A 24,841-nucleotide genomic window follows, 5' to 3' on the forward strand; every position below is an offset into this window, starting at 1 on the left:
GCTGTGAATTGTGCCACTGACAAAGCAGAATGGCTGGGATGGTGTGACTCGCATTCTGATTCCCCTTTGGAGTGGGAGGGCTCTAGAAACTGGGCTGTTTTGATCCCATTACGGGCCCCTGTGGGTTCAGTCTTTTTCAGTTAGAGGGGCGGGGATTTTATTTAAAAAAATAATAATAATAATTCAGCTATCAAGTTTACGGGTTGGGACAATTTTTGTTTTTTTTTGTTTTGCCTGCTTGGTTCTATGATGAATGGTGGCACTGACAGTCAGGGAATTGAAGGGTGATTGACAACTGGGATGCCATGATTTTTCATTGAGTGCATTGCCTGTGTAAGGAGATGTGTAAGGAGATCCCAAAAGGAAGAGTCCATCCTCCTGAGGCTGACTGGGAAAGGAGCAGCAAGGTAAGGGCAGCAGTTGGAACACCCCTAGTGGCTGCAGGCGTAGTGTAAGCGGAACGGCAGATTCACCCGTGGGGCCCACCGGGGAACGATGATGGCCAAGCCCTCTGTGTGCACTGATTCGGTCAGCTAGTTCATACTGCCCGACACTGTGTTCTTCTGTTCGCTGAGCACAATGGCCATGTTTATCCAGTTTATCACCAGAGGATTGTGGAAGTTATAGATGCTTTCATATTTCTGCAGAAAGTGGGATCGTTGACACTTTATGGCTGGGTCATGACATCTGTGTACGTTGCATTATAATTAGAAATGTTCATATGGTCATCCATTTTAATGTGGTGACTTTGCAGATGTTGAAATGAACATAAATCATAATTAAGAAGTTCTTTTTACATCAGTTATGAGTCTGTTGGTGTGAATGTATCATTCTCTCATTCACATGATCATAACTATTGCTCAAAGTTTGTCACAGTCATCAGAAAAATTCTAAAGCAAATTCCGTGTGTGGAGTGTCTGCTGGCATTGTTGGAAGACTGAAGTTTGCCTCCTTCGCTATGTGCAGCATGGAGATGCTGAGTGTCATTGCTGAGTTGGATTGGAAGTTCGTATCAGCATATTACTGAAATGATGCATGTCACACTTTAAGCCCAAACTTGAGATATTTCAATGTTTTTCTTCCGCTTTATGGATAATAGACCATATAACCAGATATGTTTGTTGGCGATGCTTTGGCTAGTGCAAGCAGAGGGGATGATTAGGCGTGTACGATGCCCATGACATAACAAATAGTGAGGCAGCTCTAAAACCCCGACAACTCTAAACCCCGGCTGGACGCAGTGTCCAGGTTTCCAAAAGAGGCCATGTCTCCCTAATGGATAATCCTTTGAAGAGCTAAACTGTAAAGATCTGAATTTAAGGATATACAGAGCTTTGTCACCACATCACAGTGGGTAGTGGTGGCCTAGCGGGTAAGGAAGCGGCCCCATAATTAAAAGGTTGCCGGTTCAAATCCTGTTCTTCCAAGGTGCCACCGATGTGCCACTGAGTAAAGCACTGTTCCCACTCACTGCTCTCAGGTCGCCTGTCATTACTGCATACTGCTCAACTAGGGTGATTGGTTAAAAGCATAGGACACATTTTGTTGTGTGCACCGTACGCTGTTCTGTGTATCACAATGTGACATTCACTTCACTTTCTTCACTTTCACATTTGTATGGCCTGTAGGATTGCTGTCGAAGAGCAATATTTTCCTTCAAGTGAAATTAATACATTTACACATAATCAATAACACGGTTTATTAAGGCTTCAATGTTCCTGTTTGTTTGGTTGATTTGTAGCAAACCTGTGAAATCAGTCACAAAGATGGTTATTTTTGTGCTCCTTCTAGTACATTCTGAAAATTAACATCCACCACCGCCTCAAGTCAGTTGGCTGCATTGTAGTTCAATCCCTTGTCTTGTGCACAGAGGCCAATGTCTGTAACCTTAACAGGATGAGCCCTGGGCTGGCAATGAATAGGGTATCTGAGGTTGATACAGGGCCCTAAGGCCAATAAAGAAGAACTGGCGCCACAAATCTGGTGTGTTGGGGGTTGGGGGAAGAAGATTGTTTGGTCACAGGGTTAATGGGATAAAAGCAATGAGGTCACTTTAGAAACCCTTCATGCAAATAGGTGGAGTGTTTAGTTTTGAATGGCCAGTTTAGTATGGAAAGATTTGATTGTGAGAGGTTCTAAAAGACTGTATATCTAATGTATTGTACTGGTGCCCAGCAGGTTTCATACGCTGAGAATCAACATCCTTCCATTCCCTACACAGGAAGTTATAATATATATAAATAATGCCTGATCTCTATCTTTAAAGCAAGGGACCCCTTTTTTACGTCAAAAAATGCCACATCCAAAGATCAGGTTGCAGTGGACCCGAGGCTTTTTCATGCATCATCTATGGATTATGGGAAGAAGTAAAGAGACAGGCTTTGAAATTGAGCATGTGTATTAACCCTAATTACAGGTCTGCCACCTCCTAAGTAGTCAAGTCTGTGTCATGTCTGCTGTCCTTGTGGCTAATCGACTCTGCAGACGTTGACCGTTTTTTCCAGGGCACGCAAGGACTGTTGGGGCTGGGAAGTCCTGTTAAGGGTAATTGGGCCAGTTCCGGAATTTTGATCCAGCTACCTCCTACAAATAATTGGTCAATGTTGACCTCTGCCCATGTTTTAGAACCACCTTTGTGTTTGAAGGTTGGACATCTGATGGACAGTAGGTTTTTGTGGGCTGTAACAATGAACTTATGTCTCTTTACTGTTTATTTGACAGATGCACCCATTGGGCCTGTGTAACAACAACGATGAAGAGGACCTATACGAGTATGGCTGGGTGGGTGTTGTCAAGCTGGAGCAGCCAGAACTGGACCCCAGCTGCCTGACCGTCCTCGGAAAGGTAAGAAGGAACTGAATAATTATCCTCCATGTTCCACAGTCTTGGTACAAAACTAGGCATCCTGGACTTTTACTAATGGAGATTGTGGATCTCTAACAGCACAGAGAGCTTAAGATTCATTAAATCTTTATAATTGATGCACCTTCTTTTGTTGCCAAGGTAACAAAGCAGGTCGCTTGCATCTATGATCCCTAGCTTACTGCCCCGTTGTTTGTTTCGAGACACTTATGGACCAGGGACGCTGTTGTAAATGAAGAGTTCTCTTTAATGGAATCTGCTCGTGTGTCCTCTGAGACTTCCAGTGCTACCAGCTCATTTATCCTGAGCGCGTCTCGTGACAGAAAGAGGGCGGCCATTCATAATTTATGTAGCACTCTCCCTTGTCTATTGTCTCGTGTGCTTAGAGCCTCTGGAGATGGAAAGCTGACCTAATGCCACGTCCAAATGAGACCGCAAAGGTTGTCGTTCCTATGTGACCTGCATATCTTTCCTTCTTATATCCCCTGTTCACTCCATTCCTGATAAGAAGCTGTGTTTGAAAGTGATATAGATTAGTAACTATTGTCTTGTTATGGCAGCGTTCTCCTTTTAGGAGGCCAGTGCTATAATTAGAGGGGAAAGCCCATTGTTGCTTTTTTACAGGCCGGGGCTTGGGACTGGCACAGCTGGGGGGCTCTTTCCCCGCCATGTGTGCCACTTGTACCCAATGTACCCCTGCCAGCCCTGTCCTGGCATCACCCCTTTTATAACACCACATCTTTTGTGTCTCTTCTTCTCAGTCTGTTGGTCCAGGGTTGGTTCGGTATGATTGATCACAAGAGAATCTTGTCTTTCAAAATGTGATTTTAAGAATTGATGCTTGATATTGATCTCCAGGTCAGGAAATGACAATATCTTGTGAAACGAATGAAGGTCATGGAGGTCAATGGCCAGCGGATTTCAAATTCATCCGGTTTCTGCTTCCCTAAAGGCAGGTGACTTTTGGTTTGGATTTGGATTTGGTTCATTGCTGGGGAAGGAGGAACAACTCAAACACCTGAATGAATGGACTATTCCCCAAAGAGTTCCCAGCTCTTCTTTCGCCTCCTTGCTCATATTTTCCAACTGCAACCATAGAAAAAACAAACAAGGAAGTGTCGTTTTTCTTTCTGTTCCTTTCGCGCAGTCTCCGAGGACCAACACAATGGGCGAGGTGCTTTTTTTTTTGTGTTTGTTTTGGGCGAGATCACGGGGGTCATTCTAATTCACCATGGCCTTGCTGTGACACACACGTGTCCACAGTTCTTTCCTCTGCTTCCGCCACAATTCCTGGAGAGCTGGAGCGGTTGGGACTACTGACCCACTGTAGAGTACCTACTGACAAAAAGACAAAAAAAGAAATGCAATACAGATTTTAAAAAATTTGCTGGGTAGGTGGGGGGAAATTGCATTAGTTGAACATTCAGTCCCTTGGCATGGTCTTGGTGGCCTTGTCAGCTACGCTGCCCTGCCAGCGTGATATCCCCTATTCCAAGGGCTGCGCCAGTCCTTCTGACACGGGGAGGCAGACAAACGCGCCGAAGCTTTCATCTCGGCAACACACTGAGCCTCACACATTACATCAGACATGGGGCTGGAGCAGAGGGGCCACGTCAGGTTGCGGGTACGCCACCCTCCCTCCAGCTCAGGCTGGCACAAGCTGGTTGGCTGTGGGTGGTTGGGGGGTGAGCGGTGGGCATGGCTTGTTCAGGGTGTTGTGAAGAGGTACAGCATGGGGTTTTGGGAAGCTATTGTGAAGTAAACGGCCCTTTTTAGCCTGAGAGCGCCATCTGCCTCCATAGGGCCTCTACTTTGGAGATGGAGTTTTTGGTTCTTCAGATTGGTTCCGTTCAAACTGAGGTTTGCTATGTGCAGTATACAGGTTCTAGATAAGACCAAAGTAGGTTCTGGGTTGTCTGGTTTTCTAGCAGTTTGTTGAAGACTCGGTTGTGCTCGTCTTCACGAGAACAAATTCAGCTTCCAAAGCAAGGTGTGTTCTCATGAAGAACTCAACTTCAGTTCATTTGTCATAAAGTAATCATATAATGTGGGGCTGGGCTGTTTTTTCCTGTTTGCTTCCTTCCTTTTTTGTCAGTGCTGTTGAAGGTTTCCAACACAACACTTGCATTCATATAAATCTCCCAGCCAAGTCCCACAGTTCATCATTGCTTTGTGCTCACTTTGTGCTCACAGAATCTCATCAGACTCTGCATTGTTAATGCAACAGGTTACTGACATGTAGACATTGGTTTTGAGGTTGTGGGGGGGGGACTTTGCATTGTTTATTGATAATCTGCCTAAAATGCCAGAGGCAACAGCAGCAAAGAAAACGTCCCTGGAGTAAAGAAACTGTGAGAGAACCTGTCATCTCACATCATGCAGCTTCAAACTGGCCTTTGACTTAAATGTATCTTAATTTGTGTGTGTGTGACAATAAACAATTTGTTTTCTGAACGCTGAGTCTTTCTGAGAGATGAACGGTGCACCCAGGATGAGATCCTGCTGGCACGTTTGTTCTGACCTTAGTCCCTCTTTACCTCCCGACTGTCCTAATTTATTTATTCAGTTTTCTTTTCACCCCATCATCTGCTGTTTATCCAGTGCGGATGAGATTAATGAAAAGCCAGAGAGATTAAACTGCGCTTTGATGCGGCGATCTGTTGGTCCCCTTTGATGGGGTCTGCTGTAGTGGCTCTGGCTGGTGGACCCCTCCACCCACCTGCCTTGTCTGTGTGAGGGGCTTTGTTTTGTAAAAGAGGGGGGGGGGGGCTGGGAGGGCAGCTTGTGATTTCAGCCCCATCTTAATTAAAATGAGGAGTTGGGGGGGAGGGTTGGTTGGACAGGTTTGGACCACAACCTCTGCCTGTGACAGTGATGCCTCTGTATCGGATGCGCTAAATAACTTCTACACGAGATTCGACACACAGAACAACAGGACTGTAGGAGACATGACACGAGGAAAACTGAGCAGACATGAGGAAAACTGTCCTCAGAGTGAACTCATGAAAGGCTGCTGAACCAGACAACATTACATTTACATTTACATTTACAGCATTTATCAGACGCCCTTATCCAGAGCGACTTACAATCAGTAGTTACAGGGACAGTCCCCCCTAGGAGCAACTCAGGGTTAAGTGTCTTGCTCAGGGACACAAGGGTAGTAAGTGGGATTCGATCCCGGGTCTTCTGGTTCATAGGCGAGTGTGTTACCCACTAGGCTACTACCACCCCTACAACATACCTCTGAAATGGTCAGAGAATGTGCAGACCAGCTGGTAGATGTTCTTACCGACATCTTCAAAATCTCACTGAGCACCGCCGTTGTTCTAACGCGTCTCAAGACCACCACCATCATGCCCATGCCGAAGAAGTCTTCAGTGTCTTGTCTCAATGACTACCATCCCGTTGCACGTATACCAATCATGATAAAGTGTTTTGAGACGCTGGTCATGAAACATATGAAGACCCTTCTGGACTCCACCCTGGACCTACTGCAATTTGCCTATCGTCCGAACAGCTCCATGGACTATGCCATCGGCACCAGCCTGCATCTGACCCTCACCCACCCACAATAAGGGAACAAAGATGAAAATCCGGCAACCCCTAGGCAACTTCTTTAACGGTTTATCTAGAATGGGTCTAAATGTTTTGCAGATTTAACAACATGCTGATGTTCAGGTGTCATCCTTTGACCTTTATCTAATGATTGAGGACATGCAGGTTGATTTGTTTTGCCGACGGTCATCCGGCTCTCTTGAGAATGAAATGGACGCCCAGTTATTGATGTCGCATGCAATAAAATGAGGTCAGGTCTTCACTGATCCATACATGGCTGTTTCATATATGGCAATAGTAGTGTGGAAGGGTGGGTGGGTGAGCGAGCCCCCTTCCAAGAGGTCTATCTCCTTAGGGTTCCTTTTCCATGTTTGGGGGTGTGCTGATATTATCTGGGTGGATTTTCCTTACGTGGTGTCAAAGGTTTTCTGTGGCCAGGGAAAGCCTCTCCCTGCAGAGCTGCCTTTTTGTCTGCGCCGCCCAGGGTATGAAATCATGGCTTCACAGTGCAGGAACCCACTGAGTGTGTTGCTATGGTCACTGGGAAGCTCCCTATGTCATGTGGCTCAAAGTGAGCTGTCCTTAGGCAGAATTACCCGCCATTCAATGGGAAGCAAAATGACCATTATCATACTTCACAGTCCAGAGCCCCCCCTCCCTTTAAAAGAGAGAAGAAAGGAGCCCCAGGGATGTAAGATGAGAGAGACCGAGCGGGGAGAAGCGCTTGCAATGAGATGCCAAGTGCAACACAGTCCTCTCTAAGGAGGGTTTTTTTGAGGACTGGGAGAAGCAGTTTGTGCTCAAACTCTGTGAAAAGTTGGTGCATTTGAGGAAATCTTGCAAAGATAGATCATTTCGGGTTATTATCATTTTTTTTTTTCTGCGATGGCAAGGTGAGGCTGTATGTTTTTTTCCCGCTGAAGGCTGCTCCCTCACTGGGCCGGCCCTCAGCCTCTTGGCGGGTTTTCCTTTTTCGCTGGAGGTTTAAGCCCCCTTTTATGCTCCGGCGGGGGGGGGTGGGAGGGCCCTCCGAGGGGGAGGGTTTAGGGTGGAGGGGGGTGCTGGAAGGACCAGCTGTGACTTGAGAGGCTGAGCTCATGGAGGAGTTGGTCAGGGCGGGGGCTGGGCGAGTTGGAGAGGTGTGCTGGGGGCGGTGCAGGCGGGTCCACACCTGGTAGACACAGTGGAGGGGGGGGAAGTAAAAAGGTTGGCTTTTGAGTCGTGAGGTAGGGTGAAGGGGGTGGGGGTTGGTGGCAGGACTGAGTTACAGCTGCTATTGTCCATGCTCATGAAGGAACAGGAGAATGGCTCCAACCCGCCGGGCAACTCGAGAGAAGTTTGTCAGGAGGGGAGGGTTAAAGGGTTAAGTCCCAACTTCAGGTGTACACCTCGACCTCTTCTCTTTTCTCTTTGCATCTTTTCTTCCAGACAGCCCATAAACTAGTTCCATATGCGGCAGTGCAACCACAAAGAAGGGAAACATACCAAAGGAACTGGATGTGTCGTTAGAAGAGGATGGTTTGTGATCAGTGTGTTGAGGGATTACAGAGAGGGATTTCTTGTTTAACCGTTAGGGTTTATTAGATACCTTAAAATTTTACTGCTATGATTTTGTGGCTTTTCTCTGAAACACTCTTAATGTTAGATCCAAAATTATTGGCCAAATTTTTCTTCATGTTTATGGGTCAAACACTCTCTGTTGTGGTCCCATGTTCTTCCAGGACACCTTTTGTATAGTTGAGATGTTCTTGATAGTTCCGTTAATAATAATTTCACCTCAGCACTGCTTGGGCATTAATATATTAATGAACTCGCACATTTGTCTTGTATGAATCCATTATTCATGAATATGAGTACTTAAAAGAGTTTGTAAGACCTCATGACTCCAAACCTTTTGCCCCTCGCCTTTGCATCTTTCAGAGCTTTCACTTCCACCCCCACCACCACCCAAATAAAAGGCCCATCTCTTCCCACCCTTCTTTTGCCTGTAATCCTTAGAAGGGTTAAGCTCTCCTACAGAAAGCCGGCTGTAAAGTTCGGGGAGGCCGAGTTGCGACCTGCACTACTGTTTGCCCAGGGAGAAAAAGCGCCTTTCCCAATGCAGATAGCATTACAAAGGCAGACCAAACCTCTTTCATGCAAGCAGAGGCATGGTCCCCGAGGCAGCTTCAAGGGAAAGGAAGATTAGAGAAATATGAGGGCAGAATGTATAGGGCCCTTTAATTAAAGCCATTGAAATTGCCTGTTGAATTACCGTGGCCCAGGATTGTTTCCACCGAAGCTCCCTCTGTAAACTGCGCGAAAGTATTTGGAGTCATAATCATGTGTGAGGGCTCAGCCTCACATTTCTACGTGGATAAGTATACATTCTATAATTATAAGACATCAAAGGAGCTCCTTTTTTTTTCTCTTCCCCAGAGCCAGTTAATCGGGGTCATTGGAGTCAATGTGTTTTTGCCTTTTCTAGTTTCTAGACACCACTCCAATAAATGAAAATGGCCACTCATTTATTTTCCTTTTTTTTTTTTTTTTTAAACCTTAGAATCCTTAGAGTCATTGTTTATCAGGGACTAACTTTAGTTTTTTTTTTTTAAGCTGTCTATTAGCTTGGCTCAACATAATTTCTGAGGCGGTTATAAAAAGAACACGATAAGCCATAATGTCCCATCCGCAGTCGGCAGTTTTTACTCTGAGCGCTGCATTATCCTTCTTTCATCTTATCGGCGTCTGTGAACTAGAGATGCCAGGGCGCTTTTTTGAAGCGCTTCAAAGTGCCGGGCTGCCTCGGCGAGAGAGAGGAGAGGTCCGGCACCACTCAATGTTTGGCTTTACCCCCCCCCCCCCCCCCCCATTGTGCTCCTCCAGTCGACTCGGAGACCTCGTCTACGTCCTCAGATGCTCTCGCCCAGCGTTGCGGCCGCAACGCCCGGTCTGGGGTCGGCTCCCCGAAGTCGTGCGGGGAGGAGCGGCAGCGATGGAGGTGGAGATGAACAGGATTAGCGGTCCTTATATATCCCCAGACATGGACGGAACAGAAGTTATCGTCTGTCGCATTTATTATTGGTTTCCTTCACGGAGCTGCCGCATCGCTTACAGTGTTACAGCGAGAAGTAAATGCTCAAACGCAGCGCCTGCATGCTCGGCTTTGACCATGATGAATTCCATACAGCCAAAACACACACACACACACACACGCTCAACAAATAAGAAGTGTTCGATCTGGGGCCAGTTTCAGCTGTCCGTTCCGAGCCACGGGGCTTCTTCTCACAGGGAACTGTCAGCAGCCAACACACTTCCTGATCTGGCGGCCAAGTTCCAAGGTCAGAGATGCCCACCACGCATCAGCATCACTGGGAAGGAGATCGTAATTCCAGCAGAGACGTAAACAGCAATCAGTCCGGAATTGCCCGAGTCTGCTCGGAGCCACAGCTCGATCCTCAAGTGGGGAACAACAATGGTGCTTTAAAGGGATTTTTACAGAAAGCATAATCCACAATCAGGTGCCATTTCATACCTCACTTTTGCACAAAGCATACAAAGTCCTGATCTGATATGCTTAGACTGGGACTAGGATTTTATGACTCGTTTTGGTGATGCAAAGCTATTCGTCAATCTGGCCTCCACATCCCGCTTCACACACATTCATGCAGTCACATTTTGGGTTGTGAAATATTGTAGTCATGGAAGTGAACTCATCTATACATATAGACATCATGCTTTACACGCACACACACATACACTATACACTATATAAAGAAATGAACAAATTAATTAAAAAAGAAATAAACGACTAATATTTTTGAGCAAACCTACATGAAAAAAGTACGCCTCGTTACTCATGCCGCAGAAGTGAAAAATATATACACTTTGTGCAAGTGTAGAAGATGTAGAGAGAAGCGAAGACAGTCATTATTATAGTTAACTTACTTCAACGTATTGCTTGATAGAGGCAAATAATAATATTCATATTACAACAACTTCACTCTGATCTTGAAACTCTGCATATTATTCAGTGATGTTCTTTCATAAGCTTTGCAAAAAAAAAATTGTGCTCATCGCTTTTATAGCAAAAAATTCGCAAATGGGCTTATCCAAAGCATTGGGTCCTGAAGGTAGCCAGGGGAGGGGCTGCCCGCTGCAATGGTGGCTGAAAATTGTTGTAGTCTGGCGACAATTTCCGTGAAGCAGCAGATGCAAAACTGCCATTTATATATCAATACCAGTGCAAAATTAATTCTATTTTTTTTGTATCAATATAGTATCTGAGAATTAATTTTTAATTAATAAGTTCATGGTTGTCCTACAACCTCATGATGTTGCTGACCTGTGTTTGTGTGACTGTAAGGCCAAATATGTCCCATTCACACTTGATGTTAGTAGGATTTGTCCCCTACAATTATTTCAGAATGACATCACTTGCTTCTTTTTATGGCTAGTAGTGCCAGTAGTGGTTGCCTGAATACAGCACTGCTCTGCGTGGGAGCAACTCTCATCTCACTGACATATTTGAAAACATAATTTCAAAAATTGCATTGAGATATGGAATTGAATCGAATTGCTGACATGATAATTGTAACCGAATGGAATCGTGAGATCAGTGAAGGTCTTCACACCTCTAGTGCCCGTTGTAAAGCAGTTGAACATTATTTCTGCACAACTCTCCCTTGTTTTGGCATTTCCATCCATTTGGTTAAATTATTTTTTTTCACGTGCAGATGATACAATGCTTGTTCAAAAGGCTGCTTTAACCCTCTAACATCTCAAATTCTAACTGTATTGACAATTCCATCCCACTGGAAGAAGTACCACCAACAAAATTGTAATAAAAAAAACCTGGGCAAAAGTCAAATCTTCTCTGGAGTTGACATAGTTAATGTCATCCTGGGTTTCCTTGGCCAGGCATGTTTCTCGTGTGAGTGCTTCTAGCTCATGACCTCAGTGGAGTGTAAAGTGTCTTCCAGCAAAAAAGGAACAATGTTGCTCAGGGACTCTCTATAGATATTAGCATTATACGGACTCAGATCCACTCAGATCGGGGGGTTTGAAGGTTGATCAAGTCATCATTCAGCCAAGATAAGAATGAGTTCAATGGAATCCATTTGAGCCCAGCAAGGTCCTTTTTTCATGATTTGTGGATTGGGTAAATTCTGGACCAGACAACTTTCTACTTGACTCTTCACATTGGCTTCATTTGATGGTTTAAACTGCCTAGTGTGAGTAAACCCTTATAGTGTGGCATTGAGCCTCTCACTGTGGATCCATCTATCTATACGTTTTAGCAGTCCACTTGGTTCAGGATTCAGACTCTCTGGCTCACAATCTCAGTGTAAATGATGGATAAGTGCGTTGTTTTGATATTAGCTCTAAAAGAGAACCTTCTTCAATGCTGAATATGAGCTCATATGAGGCATTTTGGGTTCACATGCCCCTGTTCTCTCTTTTCGTTCTGTCAGCCATGACTGACCTGGAGAAAAGGAGTTGAAAGCATGATTTAAAATGTGCAACATCCGAAAGCACAGTGTGCACACAACGTCATTTTTATTCAACTCAGATATGTTTGCACCACTTGCAGTGTGCAAGCGATGCCTTGGCGCTTTCTCTGAAAAAGGAGGGGAAAAATCCCACCGCATACAAGCAAAGCCCAAACGAGAAAAGTATGCCTTTATCTTTTAATAAACCCAAAAGCCAGGAGGCAACATGAAATTACGGCATAATAGCAGAGCCAAGTCTTCTGAAGGTTTAATTACCTTAATTATAGTAGTGCAGAGAGAGCGAGGGAAGAGCGCGACGCGAGTGAATTACAGGCCGACATTGTGGAAGAGGGGAGGGGGGAGGCAGGGGGACGGAAGAGTGAGGAAAGGAATGGAAGCGATTCGGCAGATAAACTTTTATTTTGTGCGCGAGGTCCCCTATGAGGACTCCGACCAACGTCCCCATTGGTATGGAAGTCGTTTAATCTGGACGTTAATACTCTGCAGATTGGAAGAAATAAGTAAGGAACAGGATGGAGGGAAATAATTTTTCACCAAAAAAAAAAGGTGCCGCGAAATGTAAGCAAAAATGATCTGCCGGTAAAGTGTGAAAAATGTGCTTGTTCTTGTTTCTGAGTTGTTGTTAAAATTAAAGTCAAGAAAAAAAACATAAAGGCTACGTTTCCATAAATATGTTTGAATTTTAAGGCGTTTTGGGCGACCTGGAAATATTTAGTTATTGACGTAGGACCCTTTTTTTTTTTTTCTTATATAGTTTTGCACTGAACCCTGTTTGAAATATAAATGAGTTAATGAGTTACGTTTTTTTTTTTTTTTTTTTGGTCTTGACTGTTGTAGCCGGCGTGTAGCGCACCGATGCAGCGATTGATTATCTGGGCCAGTTTTATTTGATGCCGGGCTGTAGTAGGACAGGTCGCTCGAACTCTGGATTACGCCGGTGGCTGCGCCAGGAAGCTGCTGTTTCGCGGGTTTGAGGTCCTGTGACTGGGACCGGGTCTGTCTAGCGCCGCCGCTCCGGCAGAGTACGCGGGTCTGAAGGGACTCTGGTTAAGAAGGCGGTTTGTGGCCTGTAGCTGGCCTTCAGCTTAAAATAACACCAAAAGAACAACCTGGTCAGACAAGTCCCGCCATAACCGTGCTGTTGGAAAAGGAGATTCTATCTCCCTTCTCACCCCCACCTCCACTTCTCCTTCGTCACCTTTTTCTTTTCTTTTTTTTCCAGAGCCCTTTTACCAAGCACTATTAATTATTAACTCAGATCACTATCTTCAAAAGAGCCGCCCTCAACTGGAACGCGGGACTGCAGTCTGGCGGTGATGAGAGAACTTCAGACGGCGTTGAGGTGGGCCGAGAGAGCCCCCTGTCTGCCTAGCAAAACCTCTTAAAAGGGGGACCTCCCAGTTGCTGTAGTTCAAAATGTCTTCTGAACTGGATTCTTTGGTTGAAAGCAACATTTTAACAAATACGCTAAAATAAAATGTGTTACGGTGTCTGCCTCGCCGCACCGTATAATAACATATCGTACGCAGAGCACAGCCCTGGCCTGCCGACCCTTGAATGTTGGCAGCGGTTTCACACGATCAATAAATAACCACCTTATCACATTTATGCGTTGCATCATCCGGAGGGACATCTCCCATTCCTTGTGTTGATGTTTAAGCGCCACGAGGAACCCGGTTTAGTTATTTGGGTATAAAGTTTGCTTGTGTTCAAACGAAACGACTAAAAAAAAAATCTGTGTGTGTGTATATATAATATAGTCTGTATTGTAGTTGTATGTATATAAGATACAGTTGGAGTAGGTGAAGTGGGTATGTGGGTTCTCCTTTCGCACAAAACAAACTTTTGTTGAAAGTACAAACCGGCGGTGTGATGTGTAAACCGGTTTTGCTCTTTGAAGAATCAAATAAATTCTCAATATTTCTTTTCTTTTTTTTTTTTTTTTTTCTTTTTGCTGGGATGCAATTAATTACTTATGGCACAAATGTGAATGAAAATGTTCATTGGCATTGTGGGATCTAAAAGGGACTTCTTTTTACTGGTGTTGGTAACCTCATAATAACGGCATTCTTTTATGTTCAGGCCGTGCGGTTAACTAACATTTAGACACTAGTCCAGCGCCGGTGAATTGATGTGGCGGTGAGCCCCGTGTGTGGCTTTGGGCACTAAAACCTGCTCCATCCGTCTGCCGTTCACAGTAGGCCCGAGGTGTTCAGAGGGTACACGAGGCGTCCTGTGGAAACCTGTAACTGTGTGTGTGTGTGTGTGTGTGTGTGTGTGTGTGTGTGTCACATGCTTACATTTTGAAACTATAGAGGTGAGAGTTGATGGATCAGTGCCAGACAGCAGAGATGGGACGGGGGATCAAACGAGTGCGAGCTGTTTGTTTTTCCTGCTCCCTTTCAGATCTGCCGCCTGTATCACATACACAGAGAGAGTGTGTGTGTGTCAGTCCTAAAAAGTTAAACTTCCACCCTCTAATGTAACGGTGGGAGAGAGACAAGAGGTTTATATAAAACACACAAACCCAGATTCCTTCTGTCCATTCCCGCTCGCGCTGACGTCTGGTAATGTCTGGATTAGGCCCACATATTCATCAAGCTCTCTCATTTCCTGTGCCATTGGAAAAAAAAAATTGGCTAAAATTTTTGGTGCATTATCACACCTCCCCTCCCCGTCTCCTTGCATGGAGGAGTGGAGCTAAGATGAATAAAGCCGAGCGTGAATGGCAGCATAGCTGAGATTTTTATTCCATATGGGGTCGTTCTGGTTGCTGTCTGTGCAGTTACCGATGTGGCAAAGTGCGCTTACTTCCGCGCCTCCATACCGCCTCGGGCCCAGTGTGGGGCCATATCTGCGCCCCTCGATAACAGTCACCGCGCTGTTCGTCGCCACTTTGATCTTTTCATTTTCTCCGCTGCCGGATATGAGGCAGCTTGGAAGGCAACCAGAAGTTTTGATACAAGTTGCGCTCCTGCCTCATGCAGTTAAAGGGGCCGCGCATTACAAGGGAATTTGTTGGAATATTCCTGTCATCTGCATTGTGGCTCCTTCTGGCGGTGAATTACGTGATATTTATGGTTTTCGTTGTTTGGGATCTTTTCACACCATGAAGGGAGGGGTCTGTAGCCGTGTCTAGGAATAATTTATAAGGACACCCTCACTTACAGGGGCAGTGGTGGCCTAGCGTTTAAGGAAGCGGCCCCATAATCAGAAGGTTGCCGGTTCTAATACCGATCCACCAAGGTGCCACTGAGGTGCCACTGAGCAAAGCACCGCCCCCACACACTGCTCCACGGGCGCCTGTCATGGCTGCCCACTGCTCACTCAGGGTGATGGGTTAAATGCAGAGGACACATTTCACTGTGTGCATCGTTTGCTGTGCTGCTGTGTATCACAAGTGACAATCACATCACCTCACTTCATAGCCACATGCTGGGACTGGGACTGGGCGCTTTGAAGGTGAGGGGTGGACCTCTAGTGGCAGGGAATGGTGGTGCAGGTTTCCCCATCAGCGCCGCCTCCACGTTTCACTCAGTAATGACCCTGTTTCCATTTGCATTTTTGTTGCCCGGGTCATCCTGATTTGTTTCTCTCCTTCCCACAGGCGAAGCGGGCAGTTCAGAGAGGAGCTACGGCAGTCATCTTTGACGTGTCGGAAAACCCAGATGCCGTTGATCAGGTGAGTTTGTGTCACCTGCTTTTTTTATGTGGGGGAAAAAAATGGTGGTTGTAGCCTAGTGGGTAAAACACAGACCTTTGAAGCAGAAGACCACAAAGTCACAGGTTCAAAACCCCACTTATTACCACTGTGTCCCTGAGCAAGACACTTAACCCTGAGTGTCTCCTGGGGGACTGTCCCTCTAACTAAAAAAACTCATCCACCTCCAATAAATAAATTGATAACAACATTAAATACAGTTCTAATTAGTTTTTATTGGTTTCATTAATTCAGTCATTCACAAGTTCAAATCATATGCAAGAACCTTTTTAGAGAAAGTTATTAAATATATTCTTCAGTGTGTGTGTGTGTGTGTATACTGTTATAATATAATCCATAAATCGTGTTCGATTTTTTAAGTTTTATATTTTGTGTAACGCCAGTGGACAGATCTTTCATGGTCTGTATGTTCTTACAACAGTAACACGACATAACAGCAGAGAAAAACATCAGTCCAAGAAGGAAGCCAGTTTCCTGTAAATAACTAAGCGCTTGGTCTTTATTGGTCCCTTTGGTCTCTGCATTTGTACTCAGGGCTCCAGGGCAGTGTGTGTTTTTTGTGTGTTTGTGTTTGTGTGTGTGACCTGTGTTAAAAAAATAATTTTAATTGGATACCTTTTCCATTTATTTCAGGATTATTTGACAATAAAAAGAAATACAAATTTTACAATCAACAGTAATTAAGAATTTGTGACCGAATGCATCCCGAGGGGACAATATATTGTTAAACAGTCATGTTTAAGTGCCTATGATTCACTGAGGGTGTTCATGAGTGAGATAATGGGTGTGGGTGACCTTTACATCTGACCTCATCCCCTGAAGCACCTCTAGGCCAGGGCTGGAGCTCCAAAGTGTACCTCTGGCACCCATTACATCACCATGTTTTCAGTCTCAACATAATTGTATGAAGCCAACAAATCATTTATCATTGCCAATACATGGGAACCAAATCTGTAGGTGTGACTTCATGGCATTGCTAAAAATGGACCGGTGGCCTTCGAGTGTTCAGGGGTGACACCCATGACCTCATCTCTACATAGATGCTGCTGTGAGAAGGTGACCTTCTTTAACAGAGCAAGTGGCGAATACGAGAATCTGAGATTATACCTGAGTTCTCAAAAGCTCTTTGTTGCCCACCTCTCGCACCATCCACCCCCTTTTTTGTTCCTTTCATTATGAAACTTGGCAAGAATACGAGGAGCTACGCCAAAATTTCGGACCCGTCCGGCTTAGTTTCTATATTCATATGACTTTTTTTTTTTTTTTTTCCTGGTCCAATAGAGTTTCAAATTGTGTCAATGGGAAGAAAAATTAATGTGCGAAAATCTCTGTGTCCTGACAGACATTTAGAACCATTTTTCCAATAATATAAGTAGCTATTAAACTACCATTTCTGGGGTAGGGGTATTTCTGCCAACCAGATGACGAGCTCTTAATGATGTTTTAATGACAAAGTTTAAAGCGAAAGTAGCATATAGCAGTGTTCTTGTGTACCATATTTATTCATTCTGGGTGATTTTACACATGTATATATAAAAATATCTTACCAAGCAGGGTTGCCAGATTATGTCAGCACAAAATCATCCAGAAATGCGGCAAAACTGTCTTGACTACGTAAGGTACTACTCAATACCTCAATACCCCTGTTACTATTGATTGTAAGCCTCTCTGGAGAGCATTTGCTACATGTTTAAACAAAACAACCCAACATCTATTCCTCTTCTGCTTCATTGTGTACATGATAATCTTAATATATTCTGAATTGTTTAGGCATGAAGTATTGAAATTGGGATTTGCAGATTTATGATCATTGTGCCTGTGGGCGAGCCCTCAGCCATGTTCAGATGTGATGAAAAAGAATGAAAAGGGGAGGGGGTCTCACACTTTTCTGCCTTTGGATGAGCCCCAGCCTGCCTCCCAGGAACCTTCAAATGGGCCGAGGCATGGGGAGGTGCAGCCTGAATGAAATGAACCTCCTCAGGACAAATTACTGCAGGGGACATATTCATTAGATCATTGGCCTCACTTTTCCTGATGTTCCTCTCCACGACATCTTGTGTAATTACTCTCTCTGGTCGTTTCTTCAATGGAAAACTGTCTTTTTAAACTATCCATATTTCACTGTGGAGCATGACGACAAGGGAAGAAATAGAGGTCTGACTATCCCTGGTATTTCCCTTGGGCTTTTCAAATTACAGACTCCCTCAGCAGCCTACTGAGGTACCAAGTGGACGGGGAGTCTAAATCCAGCGTCCCAGTGAACAACATACAATTCGTCTCCCTCTTTCTCCCCCCCCAGTTAGAAAGAGACCGCAGCTTCCTCGTCTGTAGTCTGCAAGGTTTATTTTTCACATGGTACCTCTGCTGGCATTAAAGTGGTGTGCAGAGGAGTGGGGGAGTAAAAGGTCCTTAAGCTCTTCCCCTCTTGTCTCCTCAGCTCAACCAGGTCTCAGAGGATCCCCTTAAGCGGCCGGTGGTCTACGTGAAGGGGGCCGACGCAGTCAAGCTAATGAACATAGTGAACAAGCAGAAGGTGGCCCGAGCCAGGATTCAGCACAGACCTCCCAGGGTAAGAGTCAGAGCCAATCAGGAGTGGCAGTTCAGTGTTCCTTTAACTACATTTTAACTACAAGCTCCTTTATTTGAAGGTGCAGCATGTAGGATTTAGGGACAGAAGTGAAATTCAATACACGTTTCATTAGTGCCTTGGTTCTCAAACTTGTGGTACTTATGCTTTCCTCTTGGTACCATGAGTTGTTAATATCCTCACTTGACTTGACTGCCGTATTGACAGTGGCTGATGGTCTATAATAAATAATATTTATATTAGGAATACATTGTCTTCCAGTGTTAACTAGTTAAATGTGTGAACGCAGATATATTTTAATATCAGTACATGGATGTGGCTCTTGTGAAAAGTTTGAGAGCCGCCTGTAACCACAAATTGTCACTTCTAGATGACACATGATGCATCCAAGATAGACTAAGGATAGTTAACTATCACTAACTAGCTAGCTATTTAATCATTTCTATTGTAGCATAATCAGGTACAAATACAGAGTTAAAATAGAGTTTAGAGTTTTTTTTTTTCACCCATTTTCCGCGCTCTGTTCGCTGATTAAAGTCAGCAGCCATAGAAAGCCCCTCGTGAGGGATGAGCCTCTGTACTTTGTTCTGCTTTACGGTCTGGAATGATGAACTGTTTCACCAGGACTTCTGAGAAAGAGCCTTTTAATCTTGTTCTCTTGAAGCTGCCACAAGCACCCCAGAGGGTCTGTGGTTTAGCAGAACAGAAAACTGCACTTCATTGGTGTTTATTTAGGCCAAAGAAATGTGCTTCAGTGTCCAAAGTCCGAAAGCAAAGCCCTGTAAAACAAATGTATTCATAATTTGTATTTCTTTGAGAGAAAGGAGGTTTGTGGCCACTTTGTAGCATGGTGTATTAAAAGAGAAGTCTCTGTTGCATGGATATTGAATTTGCTGAACTTCCATGCTGTCTGGCTTGCTATTGGTTGGGAAGTTAATCCTTTTTTTTTTTTTTTTTTACTGATCTCCTGCTTGTTTAACAGCAGCCCACAGAGTATTTTGACATGGGGATCTTTCTGGCATTCTTCGTGGTGGTGTCCCTCGTCTGCCTCATCCTCCTCATCAAGATAAAACTGAAGCAACGGCGGAGTCAGGTGAGACCTTCGCCTTTGGCTGGCTGTCAGTGACTTCTTCTCGATGTTCCTGATGCTGACCCCCCCCCCCCCCACCTCTTGCAGAGCTCCATGAACCGGATGGCCATCCAGGCCCTGGAGAAGATGGAGACGCGCAAGTTTAAGGCCAAGGGCAAAGGTCAGCGGGAGAGCAGCTGCGGGGCGTCCGACTCCCTCAGTAGCAGCTCCACCTCCGACTGCGCCATCTGCCTGGAGAAGTACATCGACGGCGAGGTGCGAACATTTCTGGATCTGTAAATATTGACGTCTGGATGTGGTGCGCCGGCTACATATTGCAGGTCTGCACTAAAGTGCAGACTTGGGTCAGCTGAATCCACAACGGAAAGTGGCAACTTAAATAGATAGATGGACCCGCCCACTGTGCTGTGGGGTTATTTTTTTCTGCTTACTTGCTCCTGTCCTGCGTATGAAGAAGCAGTGAAGTGCAGAATGAACTGGCCTGCAGGAGCGCAAGGCGTTCTGCTTTCGCAGCCGTAGTTTTGGTGTCCGTTTGACTATTCGACTGCTCTAAACCAGGGCCTTGTACAGTATGTGTGTGTGTGTGTGTGTGTGTGCGTGTGTGTGTGAGCAGTGGTACGTGCTCCGGCGTGAGTAGAAATCCACATCTCACTGGAATGTGAGGCTCCGCTTGTCCCCAAAGAGACGTCAAAGGACAAACGTCGGTGTTTAGTTTTTTTTTTTTTTTTTTTTTTTTTGGTCCGTTGTGGTTGTGTCGCCCCTTTAAAAAAAAAAATGAAATAACAAAGAAAGGCGCCAAGATCGCACGGAGGAAGTGGCAATATAAAAGGCTGAATAGCATCAAAGGGAGTTTTGAGCAATGAAGAAAGTAACAAAAGCTGCGCGGAAGGCTCGGGGAGACGAGATGAGTCATGCTGCAGGGCAAGAAAAGCGCTCTGGAACTCTCCAGCCTTTCTTCTTTATCTGTTCTTTATTATTCGCCCTTTGATGTGACTTTTTTCGTGTGAGCGGTCAGTCTTGAGGCAGATTACGCAGCAGACAGTCGTTCCGGACCGGCATGTGATGGCGGACGAGACTGGAAAGCTGTGAGAAAGCGTTTACCGGAAAAGGGTCACAGTGAATCGACTCTTCTTTTCAATGATCACTTAATTAGTAGCAAGAACCGCCCCGTGGAGAGAAAAAAGCAGCAGCTTGCTTCATGGAGGTCCCAGCGCGCCCCCATCTGATTAAAGCGCTTCATCTTTTTCCCCATTCCACACGTGCCAGGAGCACAATGGCGCCAAGGCAAAAAATATCTTCCGATGCCGTCTACCGGACCGCCAACGCAACAATCGTGTTCATGAAGCTGCCATGTTTTCTTCGGGTCGCACATACTACGCATCCCTTGCACGGGTTTCGGCTCAACTTCATTCTATCGTGTCTTCGCTTTCTAGGAGCTGCGAGTTATCCCCTGTGCCCACCGCTTCCACAAGAAATGTGTGGACCCGTGGCTCTTGCAGCACCACACGTGTCCCCACTGCAGGCACAACATCATAGGTGAGTCCATCTAAACACTTTTATTAAATAGTTTTTATGTGTGTGCGTGTGTGGATTATATCCGGCATTCACCAAAGTGAATTAGACTTTTTTTTTTTTTTTCTCCGCTCATGTTTTTAAGCACCGTCCCCACACACTGCTCCCCAGGCGCCTGTCATGGCTGCCCACTGCTCACTCAGGGTGATGGGTTAAATGCAGAGGACAAATTTCACTGTGTGCACCGTGTGCTGTGCTGCTGTGTATCACATGTGACAATCACTTCACTTTCACTTCATCACTTCAGATTAAAGTGCAGAGTAGGTGTAGGGTGCAGGAGGAAGATGTACAGAGGTGACGATATCAGAATAACCCAAGATAAATACATAAAAGTGTTAGTGGGTGTACAGTTGTATACACAGATGTAGGAAAGGTTGGAGAAAAAGCCAGAGATTATAACACCTATTATGAAGAATCTAATACAGGAAATGTTTGCTATGAAGAGCCTAAAATATGTATAATTTTTTATAGTTCTAGTTCACAGTTTTGCGTCTTCAGTTTTGTTCAAATTGATTGAAGTAAACCTGGAATCCATCGAACTGGTTAAGTAAAATGGTAAAAAAAATTTTTATTTGTTCCTCCAGAACAAAAGAAGGGAAATCCAGGCCCGGTGTGTATGGAGCCTGGGAACCCAGTACACAGCCGTGGGCAGAGGGTCGTGTTGCCGGTGCACTACCCGGGCAGGGTGCATCGAGCCGGACAGGTGACGGCCTACCCTACCCGTACCAGCATGGACCACCATGGGAACCCCATCACCGTTCTGACCGTGGACCAGCACCCTGAGCAGAGCCTCTACCCGCCGCAGTCCTCGGCGTTCCTGCGGGGCTACACCGCGTTGCACCTGGAGCACGCCCTCAACCCCCACCACTGCGGCCTGGAGCACCGCGCCCCACCCTACCCTCAGCACCACGGCTTCAAGCGGCCGAAGTTCCACGGCCGCAACTTCTCTCGGACCGCCTGCTTCTCGCAGTACGACACCATGTACCAGCACTACTACTTTCAGGGCCTGACCTTCCCTCAGACTGAAGCCCACCAGCAGGCCGGCGGCGCCGGGGTCGGCCCCCATAAGGGACACGGTCGGGCTTTCCAACCGGGACTGCTGTATCCCACTGTGGTACACATGGCCCCGGCCACCGGCTCGCGTCTGGGCGAGGCGGGGGGCGGCGGGAGTAGCTCCGGCCTTAGCTGTTACCATGGCCACCGCTCCGTGTGCAGCGGCTACCTGGCCGACTGCCCCGGCAGCGACAGCAGCAGCAGCAGCTCGGGTCAGTGCCACTGCTCCTCCAGCGACTCCATGTTGGACTGCACCGAGGTCAGCAACCAGGGGGTCTATGGCAGCTGCTCCACCTTCCGCAGCTCCCTCAGCAGTGACTATGACCCCTACGTCTACCGCAGCAAGAGTCCTTGCCGAGGCTCGGTGGGCGGGGACACGGGACCTCCGGGCTGCCCGTCCGCGTCGGCTGAGGATTGTCCGTCCTTCCCGGCGGGGCTGGACCGTCTTCAGCCCTCTCCTCCCCTCCCTCCACCGCCCCCCTGCTTCACCATGGCCGAGCAGCATTGTGGGGTCCGGCGCTCGTCTCCGGAGCCCAGGGACAGTAGCAGCACTAACACTACCTCAGCCAGCGGGACCCAGGAGGGCTTTTCCGGCACCGGCAGGAGCCCGGCGCCGGAAGAGGACGCGAGGGCGGGGCCAGCGGCGGGGTGCAGCTGTTGCTTAGAGACATTGCCTCAGGACGGGGGCCCCCGCGACCCCCCGAACTCGACCCCTCAGAACTCGTACAGCCCGAGCGCGGCCGAGCCGCTGGCAGCGGTCAGCGGGGAGTGCGTGAGCTACGACGGCCTGCCCTGCTGCTTCTACCAGGAGCTGACGGTGCCCAGAGGCGGAGTCGCCGGCGCCGGCGGCGGGCGATACGCCGAGGACTTTGCGGTGAACGTGCAGTACTCGCAGACGGACGCCGACTCCCGCTCGCCGCAGCTCGGCTGCTGCGAGGTTGGCCAGCGGATACCCATCATCCACGAGGACGTAGGCTGCGAGCTGGGCTTCGGCTCAGGGCGGCACCAGGCCTCGTTGCTCCCAGCATGCCGAGCTGCGGAGGAGCGGACTAGCGAGCTGGACGAGCAGGCTGAAGACTTCTTCTACTCGGGACAGTTCCGGGGCCAGACGTTCTCGCGGGACGTAGCCGGCGAGGAGGCTCACGCGCTGTTCTTCAGCCATGCTTCTGAAGCACACTTAGCAGCCAGCGCGGCCAACAGTGACAGCTGCGGGGTATGAGGGTACCGGGCCCCAGCATCTCAAACCATCTGTCTTTATCTGCAGTTGCCTTGTCATCGTGCTCTCTGGACTCTGAATGTCACCATCTTTTAAGCGGTGCAAGTTTCTACTGAGTTCTCTGTTTCGTCCCGTTTACCTCCTCTGGTCACCATATTCTTTTGCGCTGTGGTGTACGGATGTGCTGAAAGTGCAAAATTAAGCACCAGATTACCAGCCATGCAACTGGCCATGCGGATCGTTAAAGAATATCGGCCCATTGCAAATTATTCTGTCATTCATTAAATAGCTCATGATGCATCACATCATGTATGCGTCATAAATTGATTTTTCTTTTTTTTTTGTCAAGTGATTGCTGGTTCCATGAATACATCAGTCAGCCGTTGGCTTGCCTAAATCATTACATTTTATGTTTGATCTGTAATTTGCGTTACTGATGCATTTTTAAGATTCCATTTTCGCCCGTGAGATTTTCAGAATTTCCATGGTGATTTCTGGAACTCTTAGAGCACTTGTGCATGTGAAATAGACAAAAGAGCAAAAAGTAAATACCAAAACATATGTTGGGTTACTATGGTTTTTTTAGTTTTTAGTTTTGCTGAATTGATTGGCCGTTTTTTTGCTGAACCTGATCGGCTTGTCTAATTCTACCACTCCCTCTCATTCTTTCTCAGGGCTCCAGTCTGCACACAAGTAAAATCAGACCAAGGCTATATTAGCAAAATTACCGGTGTGAATGAGTTTTGTTTTTTTTATGACCGGTTTAGAACACTTTTTGTAATTAATTTTTTTGTTTTAATTGAAGCTATTGAAAGACAGGGTTGGTAATTTCATGACCCACGTCAGTGCGATACCTCTATCCTGAAAACTGTAATCTTTACTCATATCGGGTGCCATACATGAACTGTTTGTGTGGGTGCTTTGATGTGTACTATGTATGGCATCTGTGCCACGTTCTCTCTCCGTCTCTCACCAGTACCAGGCCAAAGTAAAGCTGTTAGAATGCAGTGGGTTTGAAACTAGTACCATTTAAACATTTTCTTTTTTCTTTCCTTTTCTTCATGCTACACACTGTCCCACACACACACACATACACACATTCATGCCTTTCTCTTTATACAGAGAATTTTATACTGTTTCTATGAAATGTACACACACAGCTGATGGAGACCATTTTTTAAAAATAACCCTATTTATGTTAACCCAGTGCTGTAATTCATGATCGTGAATTTTAATCTTGCCTTGCATAGAGAGATGTACTGCAAATATAACATTTTTGGGGTACTCGAGTCATTATTTAAGTTTTTTTTATGTTTGTAGCACTTACAGAAGATTGTATAAAAATGTGTACAAAAATAATATTTTTTAAATTTTTTAAAATATAATTATCATACCATTTTACAAATGTTTAAAAGGCTAGAAAAAATCAGTCTGTGTATATTTCAGTATCTGTATAGCAGCACATTTCATAAATGGAATTATGTTCTCTGAATATTTATTTACTAATATATTTATCTTTTAAGCCATGTCTTATGTTCAGAGTGTATGAAAGTTTTGGAAAGTTTTTTTTTTTTTTTTTGAGATCACTAACATGAGACTTTGTATATACATGGTAATTGCACACAAAACGATTAAATATTCTCTGACCAAAAACTGATTTTAAAACTTTAGCACCATACAGTTTTGTAACAAA

The 24,841-nt window shown here is 45.8% G+C and overlaps 1 protein-coding gene across 2 annotated transcripts; it reads left to right on the forward strand.

Moving 5' to 3' along the window:
* On the forward strand, nucleotides 1-24,816 carry LOC114800186 (E3 ubiquitin-protein ligase znrf3-like). 2 transcript variants are annotated; one of them, XM_028997357.1, is made up of 8 exons: nucleotides 1-407; nucleotides 2,722-2,844; nucleotides 15,517-15,591; nucleotides 18,068-18,199; nucleotides 19,200-19,310; nucleotides 19,395-19,562; nucleotides 20,741-20,843; nucleotides 21,464-24,816. In XM_028997357.1, exons 1-8 carry the CDS (start codon nucleotides 342-344, stop codon nucleotides 23,149-23,151), a joined length of 2,466 nt encoding a protein of 821 aa, XP_028853190.1. In that variant the 5' UTR covers nucleotides 1-341; the 3' UTR covers nucleotides 23,152-24,816. The 2 variants fall into 2 exon arrangements, with proteins under 2 accessions (XP_028853190.1, XP_028853191.1); XM_028997358.1 differs by having other exon boundaries at nucleotides 19,203-19,310.
* The last annotated feature ends 25 nt before the right edge of the window (nucleotides 24,817-24,841 follow it).

Source organism: Denticeps clupeoides, chromosome 11, assembly GCF_900700375.1.
Source record: "Denticeps clupeoides chromosome 11, fDenClu1.1, whole genome shotgun sequence".
Classification (NCBI taxonomy): Eukaryota; Metazoa; Chordata; class Actinopteri; order Clupeiformes; family Denticipitidae; genus Denticeps; species Denticeps clupeoides.